The following is a 21,717-nucleotide window of genomic DNA, read 5'->3' as shown; positions in this document are numbered from 1 at the left end:
AAGATTACTAGTTTTTCCTATTTTCCTCTTGTCTCTATTTTAAATACATATTTTCTTATTGGAAGGGGCCTGTATTTTCACCCGATTTACCTTGAAGTCATTATATAAATGGTAAGCGTTTTTAGAGTTTAGTAAATATTTTTCACGATTATGCTGTAAATTCCCCGATTAGAGCTAATTCAAACGGAAATATTTGTTCTTTTGTTCAATATTTCCATTCTGTAAACGTTCATCATACATGTAACTTTTAAATAAATCAGTTTTTGAAATGTTGATAAAATTGCTAAAATTATGCTTCAAAAAGTTGAATTTTATTAAATATGCGTGACATAAGCCGCCATCTACAGATAAAATATACACAAAAATCGTATTTTTATCATTTAGTGAGGATGAATCATTTTTGAAAAATTCTTCAGTACTTTTTGGCATCTTGTAAACAACCATCTCAGCTATTGCAAATGATAAAAAACTTATAATAACTCCAGATAAGTGAGGAAGATTTTTCATTCTCTAGAATAATAAGTTTGGAAATGAAACGCACCATACACCATTTCACGGAAATATTTTTAACTGCGTTCATTTATTATGATAATATTAATATTAATTTAGAGTGAGGAGTAATTAATGGAATATATACCAGAACAATTCTGTTAACTTTGGTAAAGCTACATCTAAAATTTTAACATTAAAACTCTAGTGATTCCGTTGTAAAAACATCCAGTCAAAAATAATTCTTTTATTTTTTTTATTTTTTTTGTAATTGATTGCATTTTTTAATTGAAGGTTCCCTGTTTTAACAATGTTTGAAACTGTAGACACCATCTGAGATGTACCGCCATCCACTTTTGTTTAGTATTTCTAAAAGGAGTCGAATTTGTAATCGTAATTTGCAAGTGATCATTTTATCCAACGCTGTCAGTTAAAGACTTTTGTAATCCCTATATATTAAGTCTACATGACCATAAACATTTTGAGAGCTTGATTCTGTCACGTTATTTGGATCTGTCAAGTTCTGTGTAGCTTGTTTCTGTGTCATTGGTTGGAGATGAATCAAATGTCCTCGACGTTAACGACCCACTACGTCTACGATTCTCTGATGAAACTATTCGATTTATGGTATCTAGTAAATAAAGGATAGTTGTTATTTATTCTTAACATTTAAAAGAAATCTATACTTTTAAAGTGATTAGAAATGTTGAACTACCATATTCAGCCAGATCGGTTGGTTTTTTAGTCGATATCCGTCTGCAAACATAAATTTATCAACTAATTCAATATATGAAGCATAAATAAACATCAATATTGCGTTTTCAAACTTATTAAAATAAGAAACATATCATTTTTTCATTTACCGAATTTTACAGAAGATTCATAGACAGAAAATAAAACAGATTACGAAACCAGTTGCTAAGACTGACAACGTAAGCCATGTTGAAGAGTTCGTTGGACTTTCATTTTCCTCCGGACTAGACTTGTTACTGCTCGTATTTTGATCCCTACCTATCAAAAATTAAAATTAATAATAATCATTTCCTTGTTAATAAATGTATTTCTTTCAACAATTCTAAAAATATCCCTCTTCATTTTGATCATACGAATCAAAATTAGATCTTTTACGCTTTCATATGTTCAAATACGACGGGAGCGTAAAGGATCTGATTTAAAAAAAAACCCAGCTGCGTATCTAAAAGTTTGAAAATTTCTATTGTCCTTTCTTCTCTATCCAAACTAGACGTTGTTAAAGTCACATCTGAGAATCATTTTCTTCATTTCATTCATTGACAAAGAGCAGTATGTAAGAAAACATACCTTTATCTAGTTCAGTGCATGTTTATAATTCCATGTTATAGAGAAAACAAAAATGATTCGAGCATGTTCCTCCACTAATCTTGAGAAACATGTATTTTTAACAGATTTATATAGTTGTAAATTGTTTTCAATACAATTTTATGGAGAATATGCCGATCAATAAAATCTTTTTTTTTTTTAAATTATATAAGTGGTCTTCAAGTTGTGGTGTACTGTCATGAATATTACAGCATATTTGTGACGTCATTTTGGATAAACCAAGTTAAGTTAATTTATTACTACCCTGCACCCCGGGCAATGTTACAAGTAGCTGCCCAATAAGTTTATACTTACTGGACAATTAACTGTGACTAATCGGGCAGTTGCAATTCATTGAGGTAAACACAAATACACAGAAACAAATCTGAAGGCAAACACTACAAAATACTGATTTCTTCCATTTTGCTTATTATATTCTACTTATTATTGTTATAAATTTAAACAATCAAATATATCAGTAGGCAACTAACCATAGATTCCAGTAAAGCATTATAATTTAGTGTTTTAACAGATATATCTTACAGAAACGCACTGTCATCTACATTTGTTTTGGTTTGAACATGTTTTATTGTATATATAATATACAATGGGTTCGAACACAAGTTCTTGCAACTTACTAGGTTCTAACCTTTAGTTTGAACAAAAATAACAAAAGCGGGGCGTATCTATATTGCAAACACTTATTTCATGTCATAATATAACGCAAACATAATTTGTCTATCTAATTATGCCTATTTGTTAGCTTGAACCGTTTAATATCTGACAGAATGGACAGTTGTCGACTTTATTTCATTATCAAACGGGAATTAATCACCTCTTCCATTGCATTCAGATTCAGATTAAAATGAATATATTTTGTAGGTGTATTGTAGAAACATTTACCTGTTGCATTTAAACATCCTGTGACTTTATCACATGGTTCACAGCCACATTTCTTTGAGCATAATCTGCCGTAGAAATTTGGAGGACAGTAGTCCCTACAATCTACACCATGAGTTCCCGGCAAACATTCTTGTCAATGACCAAAATAAAGCAGTTAATGTTTCTCTTTTTCGAATATGAATAAGAAATAACTGATAACAAATTTTACCAAAACGAATTACCTTCGCAAGAGTTTCCAACGCCTCGATAGTTTTCACAACACTCCAAGCGGCTTCTAAAAAAATCTTTACGTTAATGTTGCCTTACTTGTGTCATGAAAATATGAAATCAATCAATGTAAAATCTATTCATTTAGTATTACAATTTACATACCCATCCGAACCATTTGAACATACCCCAGTCAGCTCCGTGGATGTACATGTATAAACGATATTTGAAAAAGCAATGATGGAAAATTGGAATAAAATAAACATGTTGCGTTTCGTAGAACCTTTTAATTTATGCCAAGTGTTTTAATATAACATAGAGACGGAAATATTCCATAATTGTTGATAAAAGCTACTAAAGGCTAATGAATATAACATATATGAGTATTTCAATAATTACCCTAGTTTGTATACTTGTTTATTGAATATGTATCATAAACTTTTATGAAAAAATATAATACGTTTTTAAATTAAGGGACAGTTTTTTTTTATATCAAGGAATTAAAAAAAATTTCCTCGAATTAATAGTATGTAATTGAAGGTAGTTTGAGAGAAAAAAAATCGCGTTGCAGCGATCTGATCAAAGAGATACGGGATGAATCAATTTGCTTAGACATCATAGGAATTGCTGCCAGGATTCTGGAACAAGGAATAAACATTTTAACAGTTTGTTGAAAACAGCAGCTTAATCAGTTGCTATTTGGATCAATAAATTTTTACAGGGAGAATGAGCCAACATTAGAACGAGATATTAGTTTTTGTCCATTTATGTAACATAATCGGATACGAACTTAATTTTAATTGGTCATATGTCAGAGTAAAATTTAATTGACTTACAAGTCCACCATTGCAACCCCTCAAGAATTTATACTCCCTAAATTTCAATTGATATTCGACCGGGCTAAAAGGTACATTCATTATTGATTTGGAAATGTTTATTATTTTTAATACAAAATTTGAACTAACATGTCACCAAATAAAAACATAAGGAGGTTACAATTTATTTCGATTAAAAATGACATTTTGTGACAGTCTAATCATTGTACATCACGACTGCTTTTAATTACAGGCACAAGTACTACTAATAGGACATTTTAAATAGAATAAAGGTGCCATTGTTGAGCGGTACTTTTACATCTCATTACGGAAAACTTAAAATGTGTATGCTTTTCGACTTTATCAAAAAATTGAAAAATAACAGTAATCTTAAAAATAAATATACAACAAAACGTACGACAGTTTGTAAAATGATGTATAGAGATTGCATTTTTAATGAGCTACCAGCATAACGATAATTTGGAAAGCGTTATAATTGTGTCCTTAATATATTGGGTTACATAATCAAACCACTTGAAGTCTAAAATTACCATATTTCACCTTTTGTTCAATTTAACAAAGAAGCTAGGCTAGAGGGGAGGAAACTTAGTTTTCTGACTTCTATCTAGGTGAATTTCAAAATTGTTTTAAATCCTGTTTCAACAAATCTACTGACCTGTTCGGTTTAAGCACCCAGTAATATTATCAAATGAGTTACATGAATATTTCGTTTCTGCAGAATCTTCTATAGAATTGTGGAGGACAGTTTTCCTAGCAGTCTATTCCAACTTTTTTTTACTAGGAGGGCATACTTGTTAAAGTGACATGAAGCTCACGATACAAAAACTTAAAAGTAATACCTCGATACAAGTTCTACTATTTCAGAGTTGATATAAGTATTTCTGTATTACTTTTGCAAGAGTTGCCAGCAACATTTTTACAGCATGCCAAAGGATCCCTATATTGGAGACATTGATATAGAGGTAAAAAAGTTAATTACAATGTTTGACGAGTTTTGAAATGGATAATGTTCTGTTGAAAATTAATACAATTCACCAACCCATAGGAAACAATAGAACAGATTTCTGAATCTTATCCGGTGGAAAAACTTCAGAATAAAGTAAGAAGAAGAGGTCTTTACAGCGAATGCATAGTTTCAACCAAACAATAAAACCAAGTCGGCTTTGGTCTTTCGTATGCATTTTCATCAAAGGTTAAATTGAAAACAGGATGAAAATTGATTTAAATGCATTTTCCGTGTACGAATGATTGCACATAACAGAACGCATCATTAATGCCTTTTGCTGGTTTTAGACTGAGTAATACTTAAATACGGTTTCCATCCACAACATTTGTAAGTAATAACATTCTTATTAGCGTAACCTTTAATTTAATATAGCGAATTTAAATTTAACCGGTTTAAAATACGGTAAATATACTGAATCATGCTGATTGAAGTGTAGTTATCTGGGGCTGCTAAACAAATATCAAGCGGCTTTCAAATATTAAATATTTGGCAAACAAAAGGAATTTTCTAGCAGCTACCGAATTATTTTCTATTGGACGCCACATAATTCATCAGACGACGGCCACATAAGCTTTTGTCAGAGCAAAATACTGTATATTAACATTTATTCGCGTGCGAGAAATATTCGCAAGGTTAGCGAGAGCCTTGTCGTCGCCAATATTTCTCGCCGCAAACTAATCTTTTGTCTATAGTTTTGATAACAATGCAGGTTCTAATAAGGCTTGGTCGCGAAAATTAGTCTTCGGAAACCAGTTTATCGTCAGTTAATCGCAAAATTAAGTCACTGCTGATAGAAGTTGGTTTATAAAGTTCTCCAAATAATGATATCAAATAAACAAACATAAAAGATTTCTTATTTTTTCCTATTTTCCTCTTGTCTCTTTTTTAAATACATATTTTTTTTTTATTGGAAGGGGACCTGTATCTTCACCCGATTTACCTTGAAAGCATTATATAAAAGGTAAGCGATTTTACAGTTTAGTTAATATTTTTCACGATTTTGCTGTAAATTCTCAATATTTTATTTGTTCTTTTGTTCAAAATTTCCTTTCTGTAAAAGTTTCATACACTATGTCAATATGGTAAATAGAGGTTTTTAATAACGTTTCAATTTGTCATGTTCATAATTGTAATGTTGTCAATGAAATATTGACAAAAAGAAATTTTCAAAAAAAATCTTTCATCATACATGTAACTTTTAAATAAATCAGTTTTTGAAATGTTAATAAATTTGCTAAAATTATGCTTCAAAAAGTTGAATTTTATTAAATATGCGTGACATAAGCCGCCATCTAAAGATAAAATATACACATAAATCGTATTTTTATCATTTAGTGAGCATGAATCATTTTTGAAAAATTCTTCCGTACTTTTTGGCATCTTGTAAACAACCATCTCAGCTATTGCAAATGATAATAACTTATGATAACTCCTGATAAGTGAGGAAGATTTGTCATTCTCTAGAAGAATATGTTTGGATATGAAACGCATCATACACCATTTCATGGAAATATTTTTAACTGCAGTCATTGATTATAATGATATGAATATTAATTTAGAGTGAGGAAAAAATTAATGGAATATATACCAGAACAATTCTGTTAACTTTGGTAAAGCTACATCTAAAATTTTAACATTAAAACTCTAGTGATTCCGTTGTAAAAATACCAAGTCAAAAATATTTCTTGTTTTTTTAATTTTCTTGTATTTGATTGCATTTTTTAATTCAACGTTCCCTGTTTTAACAATGTTTGAAACTGTAGACACCATCTGAGATGTACCGTTATCCACTTTTGTTTAGTATTTCTAAAAGGAGTCGAATTTTTAATCTTGATTTGCAAGTGATCATATTATCCAACGCTGTCAGTTGAAGACTTTTGTAATCTCTATATATTAAGTCTACATGACCATAAACATTTTGAGTGCTTAATTCTGTCATGTTTTTGGGATCTGTCAAGTTCTGTGTAGCTTTTAAAGTGATTAGAAATGTTTAACTACCATATTCGGCCAGATATGTTGGTTTTGAAGTAGGTATCCGTCTGCAAGCATAATTATTTCAACCAATTCAATTTATGAAGCATAAATAAACATCAATATTGCATTTTCAATCTTAGTGAAATAAGATATATATCATGTTTTCATTTACCGAATTATACAGAAGATTCGTAGAGAGAAAATAAAACAGATAACGAAACAAGATGCTAAGACTGACAACGTAAGCCATGTTGAAGAGTTCGTTGAACTTTCATCTTCCCCCGAAGCAGACTTCTTACTACTCGTATCTATCAAAAAGTAAAATTAATAATAATTATTTCCTTGTAAATAAATGTAATTTTTTCAACACTTCTAAAAATATCTCTCTTCATTTTGATCATGCTCATCAAAATTAGATCTTCCGTATTATCAAATACGGGAGGATCTGATTAAAAAAAAATAACCCAGTCACGTATCTAAAAGTTTGAAAATGTCTATTGTCCTTTCTTCTCTATCCAAACTAGACGTTGTTAAAGTCACATCTGAGAATCATTTTCTTCATTTCATTAATTGACAAAGAGCAGTGTGTAAGAAAACATACCTTTATCTAGTTCAGCGCATGTTTATAATTTCATGTTATAGAGAAAACAAAAATGATTCGAGCATGTTCCTCCACTAATCTTAAGAAACATGTATTTTTAACAGATTTATATAGTTGTAAATTGTTTTCAATACAATTTTATGGAGAATATGCCGATGAATAAAATCATTTTTAAATAAGATTATATAAGTAGTCTTCAAGTTGTGGTGTACTGTCATGAAAATTAAAGCATCTTTGTGACGTCATTTTAGATAAATCGAGTTAAGTTGATTTATTACTACCCTGCACCCCGGGTAATGTTAGTAGCTGCCCAATAAGTTTAAACTGTGGTTTCATCAATATTCGTTGAATACCAATTTTCGTGGATTTCGTGGTTAAGTTGATCCACGAAATTATATGTTCATTGAAGTTCAATTTCAACTAACATTTTGTATTTTTAGGATCATTGGCAACGAATTTACGTATCCTTGAAACTGTGGTTTTCAGAAAATCCACGAAAATTGACACCCACGAAGATTAATGAAACCACGGTACTTACTGGACAATTAACTGTGACTAATCGGACAGTTGCAATTCATTGAGGTTAACACAAATACACAGAAACATTTCTGAAAGCAAACACTACAAAATACTGATTTCTTCCATTTCGCTTATTATATTTTACATGTACTTATCATCATTATGAATTCAAACAATCAAATATATTAGTAGGGAACAAACCAAACATTCCAGTGAAGCATTATAATTTAGTGTTTAAAAAGATTTATCTTACAGAAACGCGCTGTCATCTACCTTTGTTTGAACAAAAATAACAAAAGCGGGGCGTATCTATATTGTGTACACTTATTTCATGCCATAATGTAATGCAAACTTAATTAGTCTATCTGATTATGCATATTTGTTAGTTTGAACCGTTCAAAATCTGACGGAATGGATTATTTCATTATCAAACGAGGATTAACCACCTCTTTAATTGTAATCAGATTAAAATAAATGTATTTTGTAGGTGTATGGTAGAAACACTTACCAGTTGTAATTGAGCATCCTATGACTCTATCACATGGTTCACAGCCACATTTCTCTAAGCATAATCTGCCGTAGAAGTTAGGCGGGCAGTCGTTTCTACAATCTACACCATGAGTTCCCGGCCAACATTCTTGTCAATGACCAAAACAAAGCAGTTAATGTTTTTCATTTTCGAACATGAATAAGAAATAACTGATAACAAATTTAACCAAAACGAATTACCTTCACAAGAGTTCCCAACGGCTCGATAGTTTTCACAACACTCCAAGGGGCTTCTAAAAATTCTTTACGTTAATGCTATCTTACTTGTGTCATGAAAATAAGCATTCAATCAATGTAAAATGTATCCATTTAGTATTACAATTTACTTACCCATCTGAACCATTTGAACATGCCCCATGAAGCCCCATGGATGTATGAACAATGTTTAAAAAAACAATGAGGGAGTATTTGAATAAACTAAACATGTTGATTTTTGGAGAACCTTTTGATTTATGTCAAATGTTTCAATATAACATAGAGACGGAAATATTTCATAATTGTTGATGAAGGCTTCATGTACTAAAGGCTAATTAATGTAACATATATAAGTATTTCAACAATTACCCTAGTTTGTATACTTGTTTATTTTTGTATCATTAACTGTTATGCAAAAAATAATACGGTTTAAAGGATTGATTTTATATATCTTACTTTTAAAATCAATCGATGAAATAGTATGTGTAACAATTCGCATAAATAGTCTAAGTGAAAGTCTAATGTACATCTACATATTATATCATTTGATATCAAAAAGATTCTGTGTCTTTATTCACTGCTCTTAAAGCTGACATGAATTCATAGATACGCATTATTTCCCTTTTATCTCCGACTACCGCCATATTATTTGTCGATTTCTCTTGTTCTGCTCAACGCTACACACCCCCTATATAAGGCCGAGAGCACTATTCATGCTTCACCGCATTCAGGTATTTCATTCACCCGAACACGTTAACTTGGACGAAAAGACGTGTAGAAACACGTTTGGAACAAAAATAATATGACAACCACTTCACTGGCAAGGCATATCCAATGAATGACGAAACAAGCAGACTGAAATCCAGCCACAGATACTTAAAAAATCCTCGATAAGTGTAGATCGTTTTCCTGTGTATAATATAACATCGCACATGCGCAAACTACACACTTTGGCAGATCGAGCAATGTCAATGATCGCATGGATTTTTAGAAACGGAGCGTTTTTGTAGGAACGAATGGAAACGATGTTACGTTTTACTTTCTTGGATTGACTATCATTTAGCTACAGTGTTGGATGTACTGCCGCTGGGGTTTTAAAAATGACGCAGACGTTATGCATTCTGTATGAACGGCACACGTGTTCGATGTGCATGCGAAGTAAGGCAGCACTCTATGTGCAAAATATTACGGATACCTTGGAACTTCTTTCAAAGAATAAATATATTTTGTATTTTATTGATTGTTGATTCCTTTATTTTTGATTACAGACATTTTACTACATTGTGTAGTTCATGCATTCAGAAGTCCGTGCAACCTGAATGCCTCGATCAGAAAGCAACCGACCGTAACTTTCTCAACCGGTATATATACCCCAGTGACAGTAGAGAAGCGATCAAAACTAATATGGCGACCAAATGCTTTGATGAATTCATGTCAGCTTTACGCAAGCTTTAAAACCATGTAACAAAATCGACATTTATAAGCCCAAAGAACTATGTATGACTTTTCTTTTCCTCCAAAGAAACACGTAAAAGTATTGATAGTCCTTTATAAGAAAGTTAAAAAATAATCATTGCATTTCAATATATATATATTGTGTATCACTCATGCAAATATTGTATTAATAATGTGTCGAATTGAACGTCACTGCTACTACAATAGTATCAAGGAAATGAAGACAAATCGTTACGCAAGAAGTAAACATATTTTTAAATATTCTTCATTAGTTCTTTAAAGCATTGCTTAACAAATAAATTCATTAGTAGAGTTTTTGTCATGCTTTCTTACATAGGTATTTATTAAATCTCAGTGCATTTTATTATGTTGAATAACGTCAATAAGACCTGCTATTTTATCGAGGCAACGTTCTTTTAGAAAAAAGTTTCCGTGTTTTTTGCCCATGTTAATAATCAGGAAATAATTCATATCTTCAAACATGCTTATCGCAACAGGTTCAGATTATAGGTACATGTATTTCAGTGTAAACATGAGAAATATATATTTCGTGTAGACATATGTGATTTATTTAAAAATCAGAGATAAATTATACAAATTTGATTTATCTAAACATAAAATAAGTGACTCTTTAATACAAATGAATGACGATACAGAGTCTAAAGTCTACTAAAATGTTTTTATGTGAATATAAATATATAAAAATTGTGTTCCTTAGAAACATGCTTTAACTTTGCAAAATATACATGTAGTTAATGATGCTGAAATACAGCTACCGTTTGATAAAATCTTTATGAACATTTCAAAAATATCTAAAAAAGTAAAGAAAAATCTATATTTTATATTTAGTTTACATGTTGCTTTAAAGCACTTTTAAAACCTTAGAATTGATCGAGTGTGTATATTGATGACTGTAAATAATGCGAAAATATTTACCAGAAAAAAATAAAACAAAACACACTGACATGTAATTAATGTCACAGTGAGCGGAACGACAATGTGGAGAAACATGTTTAAATGGTAATACAGAATACTATATTTAAAGTGTTTTTTCCCTTGGTGTCTATTCTTATTTTAACGATATTTGATTAAAAAATGAATGGTATAAGACAGGAGGCACAGTTTATTGAAACATTTTTCTTGCTCATTAAAATCAATTTGAAAGAATGTATTTATTGAGATTTCAGAATATTGTGTTTAGTTTTTCATCATAAAATCTTTTATTATTGCTATTAAAACATAAAAATATAACATGAAATAATGGTATATTTTGTTTCTTAAAAAACACTTTGGTTTATCCAACAAGGAAGTAAAAATTACATATACGAATTAAAAATTCTCAATACGTTAAATAAAAAAACGTGAAAAAATATATTGTAGGTAGATACATCTACCAACATTTTAGGGATTACATAAAACCAAGAAGAAAAGCTATGTAGGACAGCACACCAGCGGTGTCTTTGAATGCATGTACTATCTTTGGAATCGGGGATTCGGGATTTGGTGGGTTGGGGTGGATTTGTATATTTTTATATCATTAAGTTTTACTCTTTGCACGCCGCATTCTCTATCTGAAACAATATATATCTGCTATGGTGAATTCACACCCATGAAAAATGTTTGGGGTGGGGGGGGGGGTGGGGTTGGGTAGGGGTGCACCTGAAGTGTGTGTACAACCACATGAAATGAAGAAGTGAAGATAATATCTCAATCTAACAATTGTACGAAAAAAAGTTACCATTTTAACCTATATAAAGTTTATTAAGACAAAGGTTGTTTGATGGTATGATAGCTTTTTTATTATTAAGATACTTGTTTAAACGAGGGTGTAAAACGGATAATAATTTTTATTGCCGATCTGTAGGGTGCACAAAAGACACATCAAAGCTTCTAAAGTAAGGCAATCTTTTCTACAACTATTTGGACGTCTGACATTAGTCATCTAATGAAGTTTGTGCATCAAAGTAGCGACGTGTCCATTGATCTTGACATGGTCACACTAAAATAATTAAAATAAGATAAAGTTTGGCAGTGCATAATTATATATTTTGAAGAATCGACATCTTTCATTGAAATGAACACTGTTTGATAACGCGTTGGCGGCAATTTTCAGAATCATGAAAAGTGTATGTATATGAACGAAAACTAACAAATTAAACTGATTGAAACTGGGTTTGTCAGTATAAACAAAATCGGAATTTTACAGAAATCATAGAAACCTACTAATACTAAGATACAAATTATTTTTTGAAATTGCCTTGCACAATTATCTTTAAGATATTAGTACATGAACCAAATATGAAAATTCATCTTTTGAAACTTTTAAATTGATATTATGAAGTAGTATGGTGTAAAAAAGATAAGTTTTGAATTTCTCCCTGTTTTAGTGAACTCTATCTATATCGTTGTAGATGATTCGCTTTCGTTTTACTTACTTTACGTTTTATGAATAATGATGTGTCTTTTTTTCTTTTTCTTAGAAGCTATATTTAAAAATTGATTGGCTAAATACTAAACTCTTTAAAACCACGTAAACATGTTATTCAGCTTTTCCTTTAAATGAAAACTCAATCGGTATTTTAAGAAAATAATAAGCTTTAATAACGGCTTTTCATATTTAAAACTTTTCTAGCTTTTGTGAAACTATAATCAATTGATTTAGATTATCCCTTTTCCAAGTTTACCTTTGTTAGATCCAATGTAGATGCTGTTTTTGAACCACAGCTTTTGCAGACTTTTTTCTTTTTCTATTAAAATTCAAATAAAATATTAATCTTTGTAAATATATTTTTAATTTGAATTTCTATATGCAATTAAATATGATTCTAATGAAAAAGAAAGAAAACATGTGAAGTGTATTAACCGAAGTATGCAGATGATGACAAGGCTTGAAATGAGACAAACTGCAAAACTAACAGATGACACGGTCAATATTTTAACACGGTGATAACTCATCTGACTGTTACATGTATCAACTGAACAGTTCCTCATTCGATCGATAACTGTAAAAAAAAAAGTAGAAAGGTGTACAAATGATATAATTTTGTTATACTATTATTATTATTAACATCGAAAGTGATATCATTTCTAAGGATTTAAGATTTTAAACGTTTATGTCTGCAACTTATCAATGTCGTATCACGTTATAAATTGTAAAAATAAATTATGAATTGGTAGCCTCTTATAGGCAAAATGTACGAACGTCCTATCACAGTTATACATGGCTAAAATAAATTGTAACTGTTCGGTCACACAACCATTTCATGGATGGTATTTACTGCGTTAGACAAGTATCATCCATAAAATCTAATCATATCAGGATATCCGGGCCATCACATCAAATTCTTTTAGGACACTCTTACTTTCGATTTTACAAAATAATTTGTATTTGCAAAGCACCAATATTTACCATAAGGAAGTTTCAATCTAATCCGATTTCATATATAATTTTGTAACACTATTATCTTTGTACACTACATTTAGATCGCTAATGCTTAAAATACAGGCTTTCACGATTGAACACAAGAAACTTGAATAAAGTAACAACTACATGTATTTTTTATAGATTTTCCCGAGTTTATTTCTTGTACTTTCGTGATTTTTCCCATGAATTTGAAATATATAATCATAAACACGTATGGTAAGTTGTAAAGTAATATATAATAATTACCGTCGCATGAGTAACCAGCATTTTGATAATTAGGACAGCATTCGAGTGCCTCTCTGAATGAATTGAGATGATAAATCAAATTACTTCAAGTCTAAAATCCTTGTGAGGAGAGAATACTTCAGTTTAATTCACATAAGTATTCATTTAAGAAGTTATGGTAACATTTAAATATATACTAACCCATTTGATACATTTACACATAATCCGTCCTCTTTAGACACACGAATGGTGTTCATTGCTATAAAATTAGAAATATCAAAAACCATAAGATGTAATCTTTTATGTCTAAAAACAATTAATTGTCGTTTAGTTTTATATTTTAAACAAGATGGACCCACATTGATAGGGAAATGAAACATCACAGTGCTTGTAGCTGTACGCACTTTTACATTCAGATTATATTTCATATATCTCTCTTTTGAAAGAAAATTAGATATAATATCCGATATTGTATTGTTAAATTTGAAAATATATATCAATACGCGACAATGTTGATACATTACATCCCATTTTTCAAAAATTTTCAATTCATCAAAAAAGCAAGTCAAAAGGGGAAGGTTACGTGTATTTGCTCATATTTAGGAGAAATCAATTCAAAATCGGTTTCAAGCAATCATTTTACTCACTTGTAACTTTCAAACATCCAGTAATTTTATCACACGGATCACATAAACACTTCTCTCTGCAGAATCTTCCATAGAATTGTGGAGGGCATTTGTCCAGACAGTCTATTCCAAAACTACCAGGAGGGCACTCTTGTCAAAGTGCAATCAAATACTTTAAAATGTTATTTTGTTACAATGGGATACTAATTCTAGGTGTTATAAGTATTTTATGCATTACCTTCACAAAAAGTGTCAACAATTCTATAATTTCTACAGCACGCCAAAGGATCCCTGCATTAGATTCATTCAAGCGATGTAAAAATGTGAATTGTTAAATTTAATATTTGAATAGCTTTTACATGGATAATGTTCTTATGTTATGATACAAATCACAAACCCATTGGAAATATTAGAACAAATTCCTGAATCTAGTCCAATGGAAACATTTCCCATCATAATAAGAAGAAGAGCGATAAACAATGAATGCATAGTTTAAACCAAAACATAAAACCCAATTGGATTTTGGCATTGGTACACATTGGCATCAAATGTTCAATTGGAAACAGGATGGAAAATAAATTTAAACACATTTCCTGTGTGCGATTGATTTCACGAGGCAAAATATAGCATCAATTCCTATTACGGATTTTAGATTGAATAATACTTTAAGTTTCCCATCCACAACATTTGTAAGCTTTTTATTTTATTTGCATTTTATTCTATACCTAATATAGACACGGCAACTGTACGGAATCCCATTTGTTCCACGTGGGTTTCATTGATGGTTGCTTTATAAAATATCCGGCGTCGCCAAATAAATATTTAGTGACCATTATATAAATAGCACCTGTTTGGGAGGGTTACTGTTGAAAATGACTACCCGCGGAGGTTGACAATGGTTTTCGAGGGGTGCCACTTTCAACAGTTACCTTCTCAAACAGGCACTATTTATTTTATCATACTGAATGTCTTTATTTTTTTCTGCTTTTATATAGAAATGAATTGAATTCTACGGCAAACCGTACGCGCTTAATTTACGCGTATGTAAAAATTCGTTGTGTTACCCGTTGCTAAGTGTGTTGTTAACGCTGAGGGTAAAAGAACAAACCAACTGCATCTAAACCAATCAGATTTCAGTATTTAACTGAAAGTATAATAAAACTATTTAGCAGCTGCCAAATAATTATCTGGTGGCAACCACATGATATCTTGCCGATGCCATATTAATATCACTGGTTTACAGATAATGATATCGTATTCACAAACAACTTTGAGATTAATTTTTTTGTTTTGTGTTTTATTTAAAAATTATATAAGATATTTTCTCTTAGAAGGAGTTTAGTGTCTTCATCTAGTTTAACTGAAATGGAATACATTTAAGAAAGGCGTTTTTATACTTCAAATACAAATTCCCACGATTTTGCTTTAGATTTTCTTTTGTTCTTTTGTATTGTGTAATCAAAAATCCCTTTATTTAAAAATGGTATACCGTGTATCAAAACTTTAAAGAACAATTAAAAGAAAAAAGAATTTGCTTTGTTCATAATTATATTGTTTAACATGAAATACTCATAAAAAGGAATTTGGTCATTTCGAGATGAATTAAGTTTTAAAATGCATCATTAACAGATAAATATACACGAAAAATCTTGATTTTTTTTGGAATTGAGAGGTCTTTCTGTATCTAAAATTGCTCATTTAGTGATTTTTGAAACAACCAGACATCTATACTTATAAATTGAGGCATTTTGCAAATAAACTACAAAATGCCTACATCAGAGTACTTGCTTACACCTGAGGTATTTCAACACATGTAAGATGATGTCCGTAAGGTATAAATAATTTTAACTGATAAGTTATCATTGTGAAATTAATCAAAAACCTACTTACTTTTTCGATAAACAAACCTGAAATAGCAAATATGAGAGTAAGGTTGTGGACACTCTTTGGCGGATTCAAGTCAAGAATAGTCTCGATCAAAATATATAGTTGCAATTTAAAAATATTGAATGATTACATATAGTGTGAATACAATGTATATTTACTGTGAGCCTATTTAGATAATATATAAAAGTTAAGATTGGAGAAATGTTGAATAAATAAAATAAGTAAATTCGTTTCTTCGGTGGGTTTTGATACTTATTTGCTTGTGAAGCAAGATCTCTGGTGAGAGAATGGGATAGAACTTTCCAGAACGGGATAACCAAGAACGCGGATTGACTACTTAACGAAAAGTGTAGGACGAGTTTATCATGCATTGCGGGCAGATACATTGGATCAGACTTGGATAATAATGTAGCCTAGCGTGTTTTAATTTCATACATTTTCATACCGCGACAAATTGGTTGTACATTTAAACATTTTTGAACAGATAATTCATTTTTGAATTCTACGTCTATATACTGTCAATCGACTCTTTTCGGGAAGATGCAATTGCTATACTGTATGGATAAATGATGTATGCATAAAAGTTGCGCGGGGTATCATCTAGTTTAACTAAAATGTGCCAGAGTTTTGATTTTTGGAACTAGAGTGTGACTGTGACGGTTACTTAGTGAGCACAATTTACAGTAATTTCATGCATATCTTTTACAATTTTATGCTATGCTATGGTATGCGATTTTAATGATATGCTATGAGATTTGTATGCTATGCTATGAGATTTGTATGCTATGCTATGAGAAATTGAGATAAAGGGCTTAATGATATAATATTTGAACAAAAACGCCTCTATTCACAGAAGAGTTTCACACATTTTGAAGTAAAATAATAAGAAGTAACCACAAACCTATAATGTGAACATTTATTTTTTCAAATAAAAACATTTAAAACCGAGTTATAATAATGTTGTATGCTATGCTATGGTATGCTATGGTATGATATGACAAATGCGATTCTATGAGATTGTATGCTATGGTATGAGATTTCAATGCAATGGTATGAGTTCAATGCTATAGTATGAGATTTTACTTCAATGCTATGCCATGGTGTATGTTGTAAAATATATGTTTGAACAGACAGTATGTGTTTAAATAATATCCTTTCTGTGCATCTTGTAAATAAACATCTTGTACTAAACTTGCACTTGTCATATTCTGGGATGAGCCTGTAGTATCGTTATCGATGATATTGACGATATTTTATCGATATCGATTCACTGATTTCAATATAATAAAACTTAAATGCATATGTACACAACTACAGCTGTCCAAATTTAACGTCCATATTTAACGTCGATATCGTCGATATTGTCAATATCGTATCGATATCGATTTTCCTTGTCCTCAATTGAACTTGTCCATATTCATGTCGATATCATATCGTCGATATCGACGATATCGTATCGATATCAAGTTGCATATGCACACAGCTACAGCTGTCCATATTTAACGTTGATATCGTCGATATCGACGATATCATATTGATATCGATTCGCATATAAACACAACTGCAACGCACGATATTTTAATATTTTAACATTGCCAATATCGTCGATATTAACAACAAAGTTTGTCTTGGAAATATATGATGACTATAGGCTGTAAAGTTGCTTTAGGATATATCTTTATTGTTAAGTACTGACATGAAAAATGATATTAACAAACTGTCAGCCAATATCAAACTTTCTTTTGTTTAATTGCAAAATTATGCGTCATGAAAATTTGAATTGCATACCTGAATTGAATAATTGAATTTAAATTGCATCAAAATGCCTGTATTTTAAAAGGCGAGGTAATTTATCGAGTCAAAAATGTACATCTAAAAAAAAACACCCCAGATTTCAGTTTGACTAGTAAACATCTGTCCTGCAATGTTAAGTGAAATAAAAAATCACTATAAAACTATTGGCATTCAATTACATGAACGTTTTTAAACAGAAAATTCGTTCAAACATTTATAATATTGTAAATATCATACACATTGAAATTGAATTAATTATAAAATAACTATAAAGTATTTGTCAAATATAGTAGCATGAAAAATACCTGTCTTCGTGTGCTTTGTGTCTGACCTAAGGTTTTGTGGTTTATCTTGTAATGAACTTTGAAATTCGACGTAGTTTTTCCTTGATCCGTTTTCACCAAATGAATCCTTTTTCTCGAAATGCAATTGAATAAATATTAAGATAAAATGTGTCCAACTATAACTCCATAAAGTTGACAAATTAAATATGTTTGATCAGATTATTAGATCTTGTGGAGATCGAATCTATCTTTAAGAAGATTAATAAAAAAAAGTACTAATAATTTTATATTTAAAAAATTTGAATCAAAGTCGAGGGTTTAAATTTCCTTTCAGTAAATATATTAATTAGAACTGACCTGAATATAGGAATAACTGTAAAACGTACAATGAAACTTATTGAAAAACAACTCGATAACATGGCCGGCCAAACCTCCTATGCCCCTTGTTATTTACGGTTAATTACGGTTAAAAGTAGATCTTGAGGCCCAAATGTATTCCGTTGGTAAAACCATATATATAACCGAAAAAAATAATGCTCGACTTACCGTCATTGGATAATTTGAATAGTAATAAAATAACAATCGTGGCTGCGCTAATATATATCAGCTAATTTGTCGACGTACACAACGTATCAAGAAAATCGGTGACATTTATTCCCTTTTACAATGCCGTTCTAACATAAAGATTATGTTCTCTTATATTTTGCAAAAACGGCAACATTGCAAATGTTGTTTGACGATGTATTTAAACGCCTGACTGTGTGGATAACACATCTAGTTACACTTATACGCTAATATAAACTCGAAAACTGCTTATAGCCTTACAATGCATAATATCGTATTTCATATTTTTTTTACATGTATCTAATCGCATTATCTCTTAGTCTTACAAACAGATCTGTGATTACCCTATTGTTAACAATATTCAGAACATAAAAGGAGAAAATATATTTGCCATAAAATATATAGAACATGAAATATTTTACTTGGTTAAATTCTTATTTCCAGCTGTTAAATGTAGCTCATTTTAAAGCGATTCCTCAAAAATTGTAACTTATAGATAGAAATTTCCAAAGCCTTCATACTTTCACCGGAATAAGAAAAATATATACATACCCGTTGATCTGTAGTACATGTATTCTGTTGGAACATTTTCACATCCTTTGACTTTATCACATGGATCACACGCACATTTTTCTCTACAGAGTCTTCCATAAAACCCAGGAGCACAGTCTTCTTTACAGTCTACTCCTCGAGATCCGGCCCAACATTCTGTGCAATGATGAGATGCAGAAATAAACCCTGCTTGCTTCCACACATATTTTATGATAAAATAAATCTGTTCTTAATACCTTCGCAGTTGGTCCCGACAATTCGATAGTTTGGGCAACAAACTAGCGGTTCTCTAGAAATACATCAACAAATATATATATATATATATATATATATATATATATATATATATATATATATATATATATATATATATATATATATATATATATATATATATATATATATATATATATATATAAATCTATCTATCTATCTATCATCACAACTTTCATTTAAAAAGTTTGAAGATACATGAAAAACGTCCAATAGATACATATTACCCATTTGACATGTTCTAACATATTCCTTGGCTTTGTGATACGCCAACACTATTCATCACTGAAAGAAGAGTAATAAAAACAGTTGTTAAATTCAGTAGAATATTCTCACTATATAACTCTATATAGACCAATATACAATAATTGTAATATTAGCTTGTCCGAAAAATATTGACCGGTCAATATTCTTTTAATATTGACCAGCTAGGAATAATATCTAGAGAATATTCCCTCTACTTCAATTAATCGCTTAATAATATATATACATACCCGTGGATCTGTAGTACATGTATTCTGTTTGAACATTTTCACATCCTTTGACTTAATCACATGGATCACACGCACATTTTTCTCTACAGAGTCTTCCATAAAACCCAGGAGCACAATCTTCTTTACAGTCTACTCCTCGAGATCCGGCCCAACATTCTGTGCAATGATGAGATGCAGAAATAAAACCTGCTTGCTTCAACACATATTTTATGATAAAAAAAAATCTGTTCTTAATACCTTCGCAGTTGGTTCCGACAATTCGATAGTTTGGGCAACAGACCAGCGGTTTTCTAGAAAAACATAAAAAGAAAAAAATATCTATCTATCTATCTATCTATCTATCTATCTATCTATCTATCTATCTATCTATCTATCTATCATCACAACTTTCATTTAAAAAGTTTGAAAATACATGAAAAACGTTCAATAGATACATATTACCCATTTGACATGTTCGAACATATTCCTTGGCTTTGTGATGCGCCAACACTATTCATCACTGAAAGAAGAGTAATAAAAACAGTTGTTAAATTCAGTAGAATATTCTCACTATGTAACTCTATATAGACCAATATACAATAAATGTAATATTAGCTTGTCCGAAAAATATTGACCGGTCAATATTCTTTTAATATTGACCGGCTAGGAATAATGTCTAGAGAATGTTCTCTCTACTTCAATTAATCGCTTAATAATGTATATATATATACACATACCCGTTGATCTGTAGTACATGTATTCTGTTGGAACATTTTCACATCCTTTGACTTTATCACATGGATCACACGCACATTTTTCTCTACAGAGTCTTCCATAAAACCCAGGAGCACAATCTTCTTTACAGTCTACTCCTCGAGATCCGGCCCAACATTCTGTGCAATGATGAGATGCAGAAATAAACCCTGCTTGCTTCCACACATATTTTATGATAAAAAAAATCTGTTCTTAATACCTTCGCAGTTGGTTCCGACAATTCGATAGTTTGGGCAACAAACTAGAGGTTCTCTAGAAATACAACCAAAAGAAATAAAATAAAAAATATATATTTGTATATATATATATATATATATATATATATATATATATATATATATATATATATATATATATATATATATATATATATATATATATATATATATATATATAGCATCACAACAACTTTCATTTAAAAGTTTGAAGATACATGAAAAACGTTCAATAGATACATATTACCCATTTGACATGTTCGAACATATTCCTTGGCTTTGTGATACGCCAACACTATACATCACTGAAAGAAGAGTAATTAAAACAGTAGTTAAATTCAGTAGAATATTCTCACTATATAACTCTATATAGACCAATATACAATAATTGTAATATTAGCTTGTCCGAAAAATATTGACCGGTCAATATTCTTTTAATATTGACCGGCTAGGAATAATATCTAGAGAATATTCTTCAAATAATCGCTTCTGATTTGTTGATTCGTAAACAATGACGTAAACAAATCTTCGCGACTTTAAAACAAGGTGACGTC

At 30.5% G+C, this 21,717-nt stretch overlaps 2 protein-coding genes, 1 long non-coding RNA gene and 1 pseudogene across 4 annotated transcripts; all 4 read right to left on the bottom strand.

Moving 5' to 3' along the window:
* Nucleotides 1-775: 775 nt before the first annotated feature.
* On the bottom strand, nt 776-3,347 carry LOC128182008 (uncharacterized; annotated as a pseudogene).
* Nucleotides 3,348-6,463: 3,116 nt separating this feature from the next.
* On the bottom strand, nt 6,464-8,859 carry LOC128182007 (scavenger receptor class F member 2-like). The gene is made up of 4 exons (XM_052850600.1): nt 8,753-8,859; nt 8,603-8,655; nt 8,382-8,510; nt 6,464-7,061 (listed from the first exon to the last, which is right to left on the bottom strand). The coding sequence occupies exons 1-4, from the start codon at nt 8,845-8,847 to the stop codon at nt 6,922-6,924; spliced, it is 417 nt and encodes a 138-aa protein (XP_052706560.1). The 5' UTR covers nt 8,848-8,859; the 3' UTR covers nt 6,464-6,921.
* Nucleotides 8,860-10,651: 1,792 nt separating this feature from the next.
* On the bottom strand, nt 10,652-18,536 carry LOC128182005 (uncharacterized). 2 transcript variants are annotated; one of them, XM_052850595.1, is made up of 10 exons: nt 18,334-18,536; nt 18,023-18,106; nt 16,238-16,254; nt 14,586-14,638; nt 14,369-14,497; nt 13,923-13,980; nt 13,743-13,795; nt 12,936-13,074; nt 12,757-12,819; nt 10,652-12,071 (listed from the first exon to the last, which is right to left on the bottom strand). In XM_052850595.1, exons 2-9 carry the CDS (start codon nt 18,050-18,052, stop codon nt 12,762-12,764), a joined length of 537 nt encoding a protein of 178 aa, XP_052706555.1. In that variant the 5' UTR covers nt 18,053-18,106; nt 18,334-18,536; the 3' UTR covers nt 10,652-12,071; nt 12,757-12,761. The 2 variants fall into 2 exon arrangements, with proteins under 2 accessions (XP_052706555.1, XP_052706554.1); XM_052850594.1 differs by lacking the exons at nt 16,238-16,254; nt 18,023-18,106; nt 18,334-18,536 and adding an exon at nt 14,745-14,973.
* A 251-nt stretch (nt 18,537-18,787) lies between these two features.
* Nucleotides 18,788-21,193, bottom strand: LOC128182009 (uncharacterized). The gene is made up of 5 exons (XR_008243393.1): nt 21,148-21,193; nt 20,912-21,067; nt 20,637-20,694; nt 19,665-19,717; nt 18,788-19,584 (listed from the first exon to the last, which is right to left on the bottom strand). It is a non-coding gene; the product is annotated as an uncharacterized LOC128182009 (long non-coding RNA).
* Nucleotides 21,194-21,717: the final 524 nt, after the last annotated feature.

Source organism: Crassostrea angulata, chromosome 4, assembly GCF_025612915.1.
Source record: "Crassostrea angulata isolate pt1a10 chromosome 4, ASM2561291v2, whole genome shotgun sequence".
Classification (NCBI taxonomy): Eukaryota; Metazoa; Mollusca; class Bivalvia; order Ostreida; family Ostreidae; genus Magallana; species Magallana angulata.
This window is presented reverse-complemented; position numbering and strand designations above follow the sequence as displayed.

Coding starts and splice junctions, on each gene's coding strand:
- LOC128182007 (XM_052850600.1), bottom strand. CDS start 8,847: ATGTTTAGTTTATTCAAATACTCCCTCATTGTTTTTTTAAACATTGTT. Junction 8,656..8,752: donor TGTTCAAATGGTTCAGATGG/GTAAGTAAATTG, acceptor AAGAATTTTTAG/AAGCCCCTTGGAGTGTTGTG. Junction 7,062..8,381: donor AGGATGCTCAATTACAACTG/GTAAGTGTTTCT, acceptor ACTTTTTGATAG/ATACGAGTAGTAAGAAGTCT.
- LOC128182005 (XM_052850594.1), bottom strand. CDS start 14,836: ATGCATTCATTGTTTATCGCTCTTCTTCTTATTATGATGGGAAATGTT. Junction 14,639..14,744: donor TGTTCTAATATTTCCAATGG/GTTTGTGATTTG, acceptor AATCTAATGCAG/GGATCCTTTGGCGTGCTGTA. Junction 13,075..13,742: donor TGCTGGTTACTCATGCGACG/GTAATTATTATA, acceptor TTTTTTTTACAG/TTATCGATCGAATGAGGAAC.